The sequence below is a fragment of the Phragmites australis genome, chromosome 22 (genome assembly GCF_958298935.1).
Source record: "Phragmites australis chromosome 22, lpPhrAust1.1, whole genome shotgun sequence".
Taxonomy (NCBI): Eukaryota; Viridiplantae; Streptophyta; class Magnoliopsida; order Poales; family Poaceae; genus Phragmites; species Phragmites australis.
Window position 1 is genome coordinate 2,127,726 of NC_084942.1, and position 12,461 is coordinate 2,140,186.

General features: G+C 49.3%; 1 protein-coding gene and 1 pseudogene across 1 annotated transcript; one reads left to right on the forward strand and one right to left on the reverse strand.

Annotated features, from left to right (window-relative positions):
- Window positions 1-3,471: 3,471 nt before the first annotated feature.
- LOC133904228 (uncharacterized) lies at window positions 3,472-6,660 on the reverse strand. The gene is made up of 5 exons (XM_062345688.1): window positions 6,409-6,660; window positions 6,217-6,312; window positions 5,085-5,188; window positions 4,846-4,982; window positions 3,472-3,837 (listed from the first exon to the last, which is right to left on the reverse strand). The coding sequence occupies exons 1-5, from the start codon at window positions 6,466-6,468 to the stop codon at window positions 3,755-3,757; spliced, it is 480 nt and encodes a 159-aa protein (XP_062201672.1). The 5' UTR covers window positions 6,469-6,660; the 3' UTR covers window positions 3,472-3,754.
- A 1,060-nt stretch (window positions 6,661-7,720) lies between these two features.
- On the forward strand, window positions 7,721-9,872 carry LOC133905369 (proline-rich receptor-like protein kinase PERK10; annotated as a pseudogene).
- The last annotated feature ends 2,589 nt before the right edge of the window (window positions 9,873-12,461 follow it).

Here is a 12,461-nt window from a genome sequence, read left to right on the forward strand (position 1 = left end):
GAATGGTGAATTCAATTTTTATTTGATAATAAATTAATAATTAATCAAATAAAATTATGCATACATGTGTAGCATATTCCAAAACAGTAGTAGATTCTGAAACTCCGTCTTGTCACTGAAGCAACCGGTCTTTTTCACAGAAAGCTTTGATAGCCGTAGACCCAATATGGATAAAGGTCTATTTTAGGAGTCATTTGTCAAGATAAGCACAACATTATAGCTTAGTCAATGCTCCTATCTTTTACAATGATCACTTAAACACTATCTTTATTAACAACTATAACCAAGTGCTCATAATTATAATTATTATTTAAACATCATCTGACACTCTCTTATTTTTAAATTCAAGTCTGTTCACCGGTAATACAATAAGCATGAATATGAAACTGAAAACCCATTAAAGTTGCACTCTATAAACTAACATACTTGTTTTGATGTTGTTAGATGCTAACCCAGGTTTGTGTTCTAGAGACAGTTCATCCAAAAGTCTCACAGGATATATATGGGCAACTTGTGTTATCATATATGCCAAAATAGTTCATTATATGCATCCGATTTTAGGAGAAAATTCTCACCGCAACATCACTCCATATTGCATGCAACATTTTCGGGTGAAATCCCATATGTGCAACATATGAAAATAACTATGACAATAAATTTCATAACGTCTCGTCTGTAACATTAAATTTGAACATATGAAACATTGGAGATGCGAAAATATAGGAATTAACTCAAATGGGTAATTTTTCGGGTCCGAATTTGTACGAAAGAGATTCCGAGATGCAACATACAAAAATAACTATGGTAACAAATTTCCATAATATCTGAAATATTAAATTTGAAAGTCTGAAACATTGGAGATGCGAAAATATAGGAACTAACTCAATTGGATAATTTTTTTGTCCGAATCTGTACGAAAGATATTTTAGGATGCAACATACGAAAATAATTATTCCAATAAAATTCTATAACGTCTGAAACATTAAACTTAACGTCTGAAACATTATAGATGCGAGATAGTTCACAGAAATAAACTCAAATGGATAATATTTTTGAGCTGACCCAATAATAGACTGTGAGCTGAGCAGTAGATGCGCGCACACGTTTGAGTTACAACATTTCTGATTGCATATACAGGTAGACAGACTATCGAGGGCAGAGTTGACAAGGGTCAAGCGACCAGAGATGTTGAGCAACTGCGACTGCCATCGGAGATCTTCAAGTTTTCAGTTTGAGGGAAACCTTCCACCCGGCAGCCGAGGACCGCCACAAGCTGCGACACCATCGCCTCCGGGACGTGCATGGGCACCATTGCGCTTTTAGAGAAATTGATGTGGCGGCGGTGAAATCGTCAAGGAGCCACATCCGCGAGGTCCGCATGCACCAAGAGCCACGGGAGATCGTCGACGATGGGCTGGCGCGCAGGACGTTGCAATTCTGGATTAAGCGCGACGAGGATGAAGAGGCACCAGTGACAGGGGTCTCTAGTCCCTTCTGGCAGGAGTGCCACGGTCAATCCGACTAGCCAGTAGGACTCGGATTCTTAGAAAGCATGGCGACAGATTAGGAAACTCAGATCTTCCTACGCAAGCCCCGAGTCCGATTCCATAAACGGAAAGCGAAATTAGTCCGACTGGCGCTCGGATCTCCGGTCACCGCCTGTTGGTCTATAAATCCCCAGCACCGGTTACCGCTCGAAGCCACATTCTCCTCGCGCCCTCTCGTGCTCCATCCCGGCCTCCTCTCTTCCGCGGACTGTGGAGATGGCGGCGCCGCTCGACAAGATCTTCCAGCGCGGGTTCCGCTTCACCCCGTCGCCAAGGGAGGTCGTCACCTACTACCTGCCGCGCCTCATCGCCGGCGCGCCGCTGCACGAGGCCATCCGTCCCGTCATCCACCACGCCGACGTCTACGCCTGCGAGCCGGGCGTCCTCGCCGGCCAGTTCCGGCCCGCGTCGTCCAAGACCGACGACCGCTTCTTCTTCACCATCTGCAGGCGGCAACAGCCCAAGGCAGCGAAAGACATCAGGTACGTGCGCGTCGCCGGCCCCGGCTCGTGGACCTCGCAGAGGACCATCGATATCAAGGACAGCGCCGACGTCAAGGTCGGCGAGGTCAGGAAGCTTCGCTACAAGAAGGGCAAACAGTACACGGACTGGCTCATGGAGGAGTACTCGTGCTCGTTCTGCTTGAATGAAGCCGTCGTCGGCGACACAGAGCGCGTGCTCTGCAGGATCTACACTTCTCCCAACGCTGCTCCAGACTCCGCGGCGCGCCAAGAATCTGCTGCTGTCTTCGCGCAACCGGCGCCTGAGGATCCCATCGTCGCGCAGGCCGCGCCCAAGAGGCTAGCGCCGCAGGTTGACGCCGAGCCGCCGTGCCCCAAGCGGATCAGAGGTGCTATTGTCCCGACCCCTCCGGTGGTGAAGCCGGCCGGTTACACGACGTCCTTCGAACCACCACGGCCGTGTGCGCCTCACCGCGGTATGGCTCCTTCGTCGACTCCCTCCGTGACACGATCACCTGCTTCGGCTCTGCCTCCAGCGCCCGTCCGGCCCCGTCCAGTGGTGCAGCCGGGTCGCTTGCCAGCGTCCGCGCCACCATGGCCGTGTGCCCCACCTCGGCAGCAGGCGCCTTTGCCGACTCTCTCGGCGGTACGTGCCTGCCATATGCCACAGCAAGCACCGGCGGCGCAAGCACAGTTGTTCATGCCTCGGCCTCCACCGGCAGCTTGCTCGCCGGGGCCCATTGCAGAACCTGATCTGCCGTCCACGGAGGCCCCTGGTGCGGCTCATGACGATGAAGCCTTCGCCGATTCGCTTCTTGACATACCAACAGACGGAGCAGAGGAGGAAGCTGATGACATGGACCAGTTTGTAAGCACGTTGAACGACTCACTTGACTCACTTGAGGAAACAGCTGCCAGCTCTGAGGGCTCGACGACAACTGAAGCTCCTGCTATGGCTGATGATCTCGTCGCCTTCGCCGACTCGCTTGTTGACATCATAACGACAGACGGAGCAGAGGAGAACGCGGCTGCCAGATCTGAGGTGGCAACGACAACTGAAGCTGATGACGATATGGACCAGTTTGTATGCTCGTTGAACGACTCACTGGATGTGATCGAAGAAGTGCACGAGGAATTGGACCCGTTTGCAGCTGCAATCGCGCGGGAAGCAAAGTTTATGTGTGCTTAGACCGGAGCGGCAGCAGCTGCCGATCGAAGAGCTCCAGAAGAAGGCTTAACCACCATATCTTATAGTAGGATTGCAACACTAGTAAATCTTTCTGTGGATGAAATTTTGTCCTGAATGTAACTACGTGGTATGTTTAATTCTCCTGTCCAAAACCTAATATATGTCATGACATTATCACGGCCCAAGCTACTTGTTGTTTGAAACTCCCAGAACCACTACATCAAGCACCCTTAAAGCGCTGCATTCTGAAACAATAGATGGTTCCAAAAGCACAGAAACAACAATTTCGATCCATCTCTTTTCACAAATGGATATCCCATTAAGAAGATACAAATCTTCACCAATTCACATTCAAGAATGCATTTCTGGAGAACCAGACACTTTGATAAAAGAAACACAACATTATGCATGCCAGTAATCATTCTTTCAATCGCTAATACATGATTATTATGAGGGAAGCATGATACAACTGCAGATTTGCAATCATCGACCCCCTAATACCTTAACTAGGATCTGGTCAAATATACTGAACTCTCTCAACACAACCAACGCGGCAGCTATAGATCAGGCATACCAATTCCAGCTTTGTCATCGTAGGTCTTCTCCAGCACAAGCTCAATTGGTGTATCCTTTGGGCCAGCTGCGTGAGTGGAAGGAAACAGTTAGAGCAGTTTCTCATCACAAGACGGACACGTGACCCATACTCAAATAGGAACATAATGCATTTGCTTGCATTGCATGCGACTACAAAATAGGCACTAGAGAAAAGAGTATATGGCGAAATGTTTGTTTTTCATACTGATTAAATCTACTTATTCATTTGCTTAAGCAACCTATGTCATCTTCGGAGCTTGCTCATAACTAGTATTCAAAACGGAACATCAGAGCCTTTACGCTCCATAATTATTTAGGGCTTCTTAGAAAAGCAAGAATTAGAAAACGCATCAATAGGAAAAACGTAGGAATGGAGTGCCCTATACTATAGAATCCAGGATTCCAAAACACAGGGATGTTTTCCTGTTAGAGTGTTGTGTTTGGAATTTTGGAGAGAGAGAGAGAGAGAGAGAGGAGAGAGAAAGAGATCGCATGCATTGGACTTCTCAAAACATGAGGTTTGAGCTCATGTTAAGAGTTTCCTATGGATTTGGGGGTGTAAGGATGCATTCCATACAAATTCTGCAAGTACATTCCTTTGTTCGAAATGCCCTTGTAGGAAAAATCCCTAAGCATTGGAATCCTCCAAAAATCCTACAATACAATCCAAAGGGCCCTTAACTACTATTCTCATGCCTGCACAGGAAAGGTACCGAAAAAGTATAGCACGTCAAACATCGTTGGCACAATGAACTGCAGTAGGGTGACTACAGGGGAATCAGTTATCTAACATAGATTAGATAAAACATATATAATGTGCCAGTAAAAAAAAAATCGAAGCAACAGGAGGGGGGAAAAATGTTAAATACAGCTAGTTCATGTCTGCTTTCATTTTTGCAGCATAAAGTTCCATTTAGTTTGGTTCACACCTTTTTTTAGTGAATTAGTGTGCCTTGAAAGGCACCATATAATGAGCATATAAGATGTGTTTATGAGACATACATGATGTGGGTCACCATATAATGAGCATAAAAGAGGTTTTTATGAGACATACGTGACGTGGGCCTCGGTTTTCTTCTCTCCTTCAGAATTTCTGGCCGGGGTATCACAGCACCAGATGCATTCATTCCTCTAGCGAACCTGACTTTCGTTCCATCTTCCAAATACTTATATCCAACCTTACATGGTTTCCTGCGGTAAACATTGTGTTGACAAATGATTTTATAAATGTGGAAGTGAATATAAGCAATATCGCTATAGGTACTAAAAGATGGTCAAGTATCATATTCATACCCAGTGACCGGGTCAACTACTTGGACATTTGAAACATGAAGTGGAGCTTCAATCGAGAAAATACCACCTGTGTGCCCTTCACCTTGCTTAATGTGTTTCTTAACCTGAAATGATGATAGCACAATTATTTACGTAATTCTGATGTTCAAGAGGACATGACAAGTCACAAGACAATGAAAAAGATGTCTCCCTTTGCTTGTTGCAGTTAACAGCACCCAGAATAAACAAGCAAGTGTGCAAAAATATTTTTCAGTAAATACACACTGATTTTAGAATGATGAGAAAAGTTCCTGTTTGGTATTCATCACAGCCAAATTCCGCAACACAAATCAATCTGCTACCACACTATAAGCTAATTGAGTTATTGAGCATCTATTGCTTATGGGCTAATTGCATATGTTAATTCAGCAAGAAACTTAGATGGTCTTATGTCAGTTTGAACTGCTGATATGGTAGGCAAGTGTGCACCAAGGAAAAACAGTAAAGCATGTAAAACGACATTGCAGTATGTACCCACAATAATGATTTGTTACACATCAAGAAATTATACTTGCCCTATCCTCCTCAATCAAGCAAAACATACAAACAGTAGATATGGGTGGGCTTGTTCCCCTAAGTGCCAGTGGTATTCTTTCTACTATTCAGTTCCCAATTCCTGTCAATAAGTGCTCTCTTCCTACTTTGCTATCTTTGTGCCATGATGGATGCGTGGTACTTTTGGGGAAAGAGTTAGATTTAGTTATTCAGTATTCACAGATCAAACTCATACGATAGGCCTCAAAGCAGTGCAATGGGGACAAAGGCTGGGCATCATCAAATCACTTACAACACTAGATTTAAACCATGAGCACATCTCCAACGCTAGTCTGAACTCAGAAGAAATAGAACCAAATTTATGGCAGGCCGCCTTTCAATTGTAGTGAATTGGGAATTTCGACGAACACCTAGAGTGCAATGTTACTGAGGGCAGGCTCGATTGAATCGATACAACCAGCCTGCAACAAACTAAACTGCCATATATGCAACTGCGCTGAGTCTAATGTAGCCACCAAATGCAGTATAGGAACATATTCTACACTGATTTCCACATTCAAGCCAAATATACAGCGAGGATTGAGTAATAACAAATCACCAAGTTCTTGCCCTCCACGATGACGCGATTCTGCGACCGAATGACCCGCTTGATCGGCCCGGTCTCCCCCTTGTCCTTGCCTCTGATGATCATCACCTGGCAGTAGAAAGCACAGAGAGCGACTTAGAGATCTTGCAATGACAAGAGAGGACGAGTCACAAGAGGAACTGGGGGATGCAGAGTGAGAATTACGTTGTCACCGCGGAGGATCTTCCAGTGCCTGATGAGCTTCTCCGCAGCCTTCCACCCCATCTCCCTTGGAGCTCCTCCGCGCTTCTTGTGTCTCGCAGGGAGCTGACTGGGTCCGGGACGCGCTGCGGTGCCCGGTGAGGGAGGCGGCGACAGGCGAGGGGTGGAGGAAGGAGCCGAGCGGCGGCGCTCAGAACTGGGGGCTTAGAGGTTGGAGCGTGATTGGGCTGGGATTAGCGAATGGAGGAATCCGTGGGCCGGACAGAGGCTGGGCTGAGAGGAGGAGAAATAAATTTTATAGGACTTTGCTCTTTTAAAAGATCTTATTTTTAGTGTGATATGTGTCTCTCTTTTTTTATTATACACATGTCGTTCTTAATTGTTGAATTAGAGACCTACGATGTAAATCAGGATTTTATAAAAATATTTTTATATCAGGTCCTATAAAATTTGTTTTGGAGAGAAGTAGTGAGATTAACGTGAAGCAGGAGGTGTGAACGGTCTTGGACTGAACCATGAGACCACGTGGCATTCACATAGGATGTTGAGGCTGGGCTGAGAGAAAGATCAAGCCTGGACTGAGCCTATTTTTATTACTAGACCTTTTTATCATTTTGCCTACTAAATGATGTTATCAAATCATGAAGCTTTTCATAATATAATTGAAAATTCATCATAGCTAGCTAAGGCTATATATTCAAGTAATAAGTGCTGTTAAAAAAGAGAGGAAGATTTAGACTAATGACGACACCGAGCCTGTCTTTGTAAGAAACAAACAAATGTTTTTCCTCCGAATTTACAAAAAAAATGCTTCAACGTCAGTCATGCTGCACTAGATGTACAGGTGTCCACCACCTTGCGGAGTGCATGCAAGCAGCTACAGTTTCAGTTCACTCCGATTTTGTCCTCGGATCCTACGACAGCTGAGCAGAAACCTTTTCCTTTGGAGCAATCCAAAGCCTTCCGATTCAACTCAGCCATCTCTTTGCAAACATTTCTAACACAACACTAAAGTGGAAATGTTGTGTGATAAACAAGCACTAATAAAAAGGTAATACAATCTAGCTTTTTTTTAATACTGTGAATTCCTGATTGATCGACGTAGTCACATGTACGTAACACATTTAATCAAACAACAGCTACCGTCCAGTAGATTCAGAGAATTTCTACTCTACTCTAATTCTTTGTGCACCACCTTCTAGTTATATCGTCTGTACACTCATTGTATTCCGTCTGTCTCTGTTCACTGTCTGCACCACCCTCTTGGCATCTCCTACTCTCCTAGCTACGTACCCACCCGTTCTGGAAAGTCGGAATGGCGGACGTGTTCTCCCCGCCTTTGCCGCCGCCGGCGCCTTCCCCTGTCGCCACGGACGACCTCACCGACGCGCGGCTCGCGCCATGGCCGGCCCCCAACCGGGACAACGGCGGCGGGCGGGCATATTCTCTGTTCATCATACTGCCTGTTTCAGCGTTGGCGATAGGACTCGTGCTGCTCGTCGACGTGGCCGCCATCCTGGTGGTGACCCGCCCGGCGAAGCCCCGGACGGTAGACACAGGTGGGAGCTTCAACGGCGACGAGCCGACGACAAGCCGGGCGCGCCGGCGTCCAGCTGCGGCAGTCACAACACCAGGTGCTACGCCACGGCCGGTAAGTACTTGGTAACCAACCAATGCGACAGAGTATTGCAACTTGCCGCTGCTCACGATTTCCTCTGCGGCGGTGCACGCGTCCGTGCGTCCGTCCGCAGGCGCAGGGTGGGTATACGCCGGGAGGCTGGGGTTCTCGGCGCAGCCCCGGAGCCGCGGCGAGCAGGTGTTCACGTACCGGGAGATAGAGCACGCGACGGACGGGTTCAACGAGGGCAACGTGGTGTGGCGGGGCGCCTACGCCGTGGTGTTCCGCAGCCGTCTCGCCGACGGCACCCCCGCCGTCAACAAGCGGCTGCGACTGGACCATCGACGCCGGGGCAAGCAGGAGTTCCGCATCGAGGTACGCAACCACACACCCTGCTGCGTCGCGCCTGTTTGGTGTTTCTCACGTTTAAATCGAATGGGTTCGGTGCTATTGCTACAGGAAACAGAGTGGGTTCAGGTACCAGGTGACATTACCGGCAGGATTCGTCATTGAGAATTGAGGTCGAGCCAGTGATCGAGCACGGAATTAACCCGTGCGTGTTCTCTGTGAGTGGACGCGATGCGTTGCTTCGCTTTTACTTCTTTTTCCCCATATGGACCTGTACTTTGTACCCTGCAAACTTATCTTGACTTGGTGATCACATTGTCGCCGGAGCGGAGGCGCGGAGCACCGTATCCGTGTGTTTGGTGGTCCGGATTCCTATAGTGGCATCGATGAATGCGTATAATTTTACGAAGAAGCAGGTTTATTAGTCATATTTACTGTTCTAATTTAGCTCGGTGAATATAAATATATGATATCATTCTAGCTCTGGAGTGAAGTCTGGCCTGTTGCATCCACTCATGCATGTCGTCATACTTATTAGTATCATAAAATTATTTTCGTACGAGTAACCAATCACAATCTCAACTCTTACATTCACTCATGTGACTTCAAATTCAATCAACCAAATAGAAACTCAGCTTGGCCTCTCTAGACAGATACAACCAATCAAACACTCTTCTTTTCAACAAATATTACTCCGCTCAATCAGTTTCCCCTCAGTCTATTTATACAATGCAGCTCTATAAAACCTCATCCGAGAAACCAAACACATCCATAACTACCTTTCACCTATACATACCATGCAATCATTGTACTAACAATTGCAGTAATTTGAATGCATGGATGCATGCAGGTGGACCCGCTGAGCAGGATGAACTTGTCGTACTTGGTGCTTGGTGGGGCTTCTAGTAGGGATGCAAGTTTAGTATTTTTTAGATTATTAGGTTGACCCAAAACTAAAAAAATGAATTAGAGATGTACTCCATCTAATTAAGTTAATATAAATAAACTAAATAGTATTCTAGAACTACACATTGAGTATCCACTTGTATCTCTAACTGCTGATGTTCGAGTTTATACCCAATAACAGCCTCAAGAGCTACCTCCACCCACCGCCATCCGCCGGAGGTGGCCTCCTGCAGATGCGGCTAGGCATTGTGCTAGACTACATGCGCGAGCAGCCCCATGCGTGATCCACCGCGACTTCAAGTGCAGAATGTCCTGCTCAACCACACCTATCGCACCCACATATGAACTCCGACTTGGGCATGGCCAAGGTCGGCTCCAACAAGGCCGACAACCATGTCATCACCCGCGTGCTCAGTCGGCACCACCGGGTATGCACCTCACACGGTTGATTAGTTTTCACACGCACGCACATCACATGCCATTAGTGTCAATTAAGTTGATGATTGTTTGCAGGTATACGTCAACGGGGAAGCTGACGACAAAGTCGAAAGTGTACAACTATAGGGTTATGATGCTCGAGCTACTGACCGACTGATCGGGCGCCAGTTGTCATGCAACGGCTGCCACTCGGAGAATGGTTTCATGGGTCAGTACACTGCTAGCGTTTGGTCGCTGTCGGTGACACAGGAACCAGGGGTCCCCGAGTCCTAAGGCCAGATCAGCAGGTTGCCACATGGCGCCCTCCCGCGGGGATGATCTCCCCGAAGTGCGAGAAGACTAATTCCCAGGAGAGGGTGCTCGGGGCCATGAACAGTGGTCCCCGAGTACCCGAGTTCCCCGATGGCCCGAGAAGACCAAGTGCTGGGAAGAGAGTGCTCGGGGCTGTGAACAGTGACCCTCGAGCACTCAAGTCCCCCGACGACCAAAAAAGCCAAGTACCGGGAAGGGGGTTCTCGGGGCTGCGAACAGTGGCCCCCGAGCACCCGAGTCCCCCGAAGACCCAAAGGAAGTCAGTTCGGGAGAGAGTGCTCAGGGTCGCGAGCGGTGGCCCCCGAGCACTCGGTTCCCTGAGGACCCAAACAGCCAATTCCGGGAGAGAGTGCTCGGGGCCGTGAACAGTGACCCCCGAGCACTCGGTTCCCCGAGGACCAAGAAAGGGTATATCCGGGAGAGAGTGCTCGGGGCTGTGAACAGTGGCCCCCGAGCACTCGGTTCCCCGATGACCTCAGAAGTCCTTCGCCGGTGGTCCTCACAGAGGTCCAACGGTGAGGTGTCAACTGGTGAAAGGCCCGATGCCACATTTAAGAGGGCGCGTGGCCTGTCGCCTCCAACTACTCCTGTCACGCTTCCTGGCAGTCCCTGCCACGTTCTGGCAGGGGGCGTCGGGACATTTAATGCGCATGTCCCATCGCAGGACATCCGGCGTGCCTCGGGATAACATCGCGAAGCCCGAGGTGCCTCGCCTGCCGCCCTGCTGTGTCAGGCGTACAAGACTGGGCGGGCGCGCCGGACTGCTCGATGGCTACCTGGTGGGCCCTCTCCGTGGCGCTCGTTGCAGAACGGTATGTGTCGGAGAGTGAACTCCTGTCGCAGGGATCCCGAGAGACCCCTTTTTAGAGATTCGGCCGGGGGGATGATCCTGGAAAAGCTTGTTTGGGAAATAAGCGGGAACGGAAATAAATGCGATGGCTGGCGGGAGACGATCACCCTAATGCAAGAAAAAGTGGGTACGCCGGGTTTTAGACAGGTTCGGGCCGCACGGAGGCGTAACACCCTACTCCTGTATGAACACTATATTTATCCTTGAAGAGAATTCTTCAAGGAGGTATCTGGTTCTAAGGGGAGAGCTGTTTACAAAGAGCTTGAGGCTCTTATGTTCTAGCTTAACTCGAGCTGGTTCGAGTGTCTGTCGATCTATCTTTGGCCTGGTTCGTCGGAGATTGTTGGTCGTCTGGTGGTCGAAGGCTTTTTCTTCTCCTTTTTTAGTGTTCTCCATCCTTTCCTTTTATAGGCGCGCCGACCTCAACATATCCTGAATGGGAAAGAGGGGACACGAATGCCAAGGTGCCACGGAGAAAGGCGTAATCATTTCATTTTGGCGAAGTGACAGGGGCGGTGGAGAAATGCGGCGCGCATTCGACCACCAGCCGCTGCGGAAGCCTCGGGGCGCCCTAAAAGGGGCCCACCGGTCAGCCTCAGAGGTGCCTAGTGCGCCCACCCTGTCTTGTTCTTCTGCCAGGGCAGGGTGGCAGGCGGAGTGCTTCGATTCTGGCAACGTTATCCCGAGGCATCTGGATAAAAACGGGACGGGACCCGTGCATTTAATGGACCCACGGCCCCCTGCTAGTGCATGGCAGGGTCTGACACTGGGGCGTGGGCAGCTGAGAATGTCAGGATGTCAGGATGTCAGACCGCGCGTGCCTATTAAATGCGGCATTGGGCCTTTGACTAGATGACACCCTGACGACGGGACCCTTCGGGTCGTTGAATGATCTTGCGCGAACCTTCGGGGCACCGAGTCCTCGGGGGCTGCCACGTGCAGCCCCGAGCACTCTCTCCCGAGCACTTTGGTCTTAGTATTTGGACCCTGCAGATCATCGGGGAACTAGGGTGCTCGGGAACTAGAGGCGGCGGCCCCGAGCACCTTCTCCCGGGACTTAGCTTTTTCTTACCTCGCAGGGTGGTGACATGTGGTGGATAGCCGGCCTGGCCTCGGGACTTAGGGACCCCTGGTTCTGAATACACCGACAGTAGCCCCCGGGCCCGTTGGTAGGCGATGGGACGGAGACTGCGAATGGGCCCTTCGTCGCGACCGAGGCCAAGGCTAGCGCGGACGCCATATGGTATGCTTTCGAGAGGTGGCCCTTGCGGACCTAGACCTCAAGTACGTTCCAACGGGAAAATGAGTGGACGCGTGTCCACACAACTTCCGAAGGGTATGATAACCATACGGGCGGCACGCGCGGTCGCCGCGCAGATCGAGGAAAATACGCCTGGCAACCGCTGACATCGTGCGATCGTCGGGAGATTCGTCTGACAGTTGCGTCGATCGAGGCGACGCTTCGCCGAGCGAACCGTCTGGGGCGGCAGTTTTCGAATTTTGAGATATAAAAGGGGGAACGGATCGGTCCGTTTCCCCTTTTTACGCTCTCTTGCACTTGCGCTCCTGCCTTCTTGGTGCTCC

Excerpts from the sequence above, each read along its gene's own strand:
- LOC133904228 (XM_062345688.1), bottom strand. The coding sequence starts at position 6,468 with ATGGGGTGGAAGGCTGCGGAGAAGCTCATCAGGCACTGGAAGATCCTC. Across the intron at positions 5,189-6,216 it reads TCGTGGAGGGCAAGAACTTG|GTTAAGAAACACATTAAGCA; the intron begins GTGATTTGTTAT and ends TCATCATTTCAG. Across the intron at positions 4,983-5,084 it reads GTAGTTGACCCGGTCACTGG|GAAACCATGTAAGGTTGGAT; the intron begins GTATGAATATGA and ends TGTTTACCGCAG.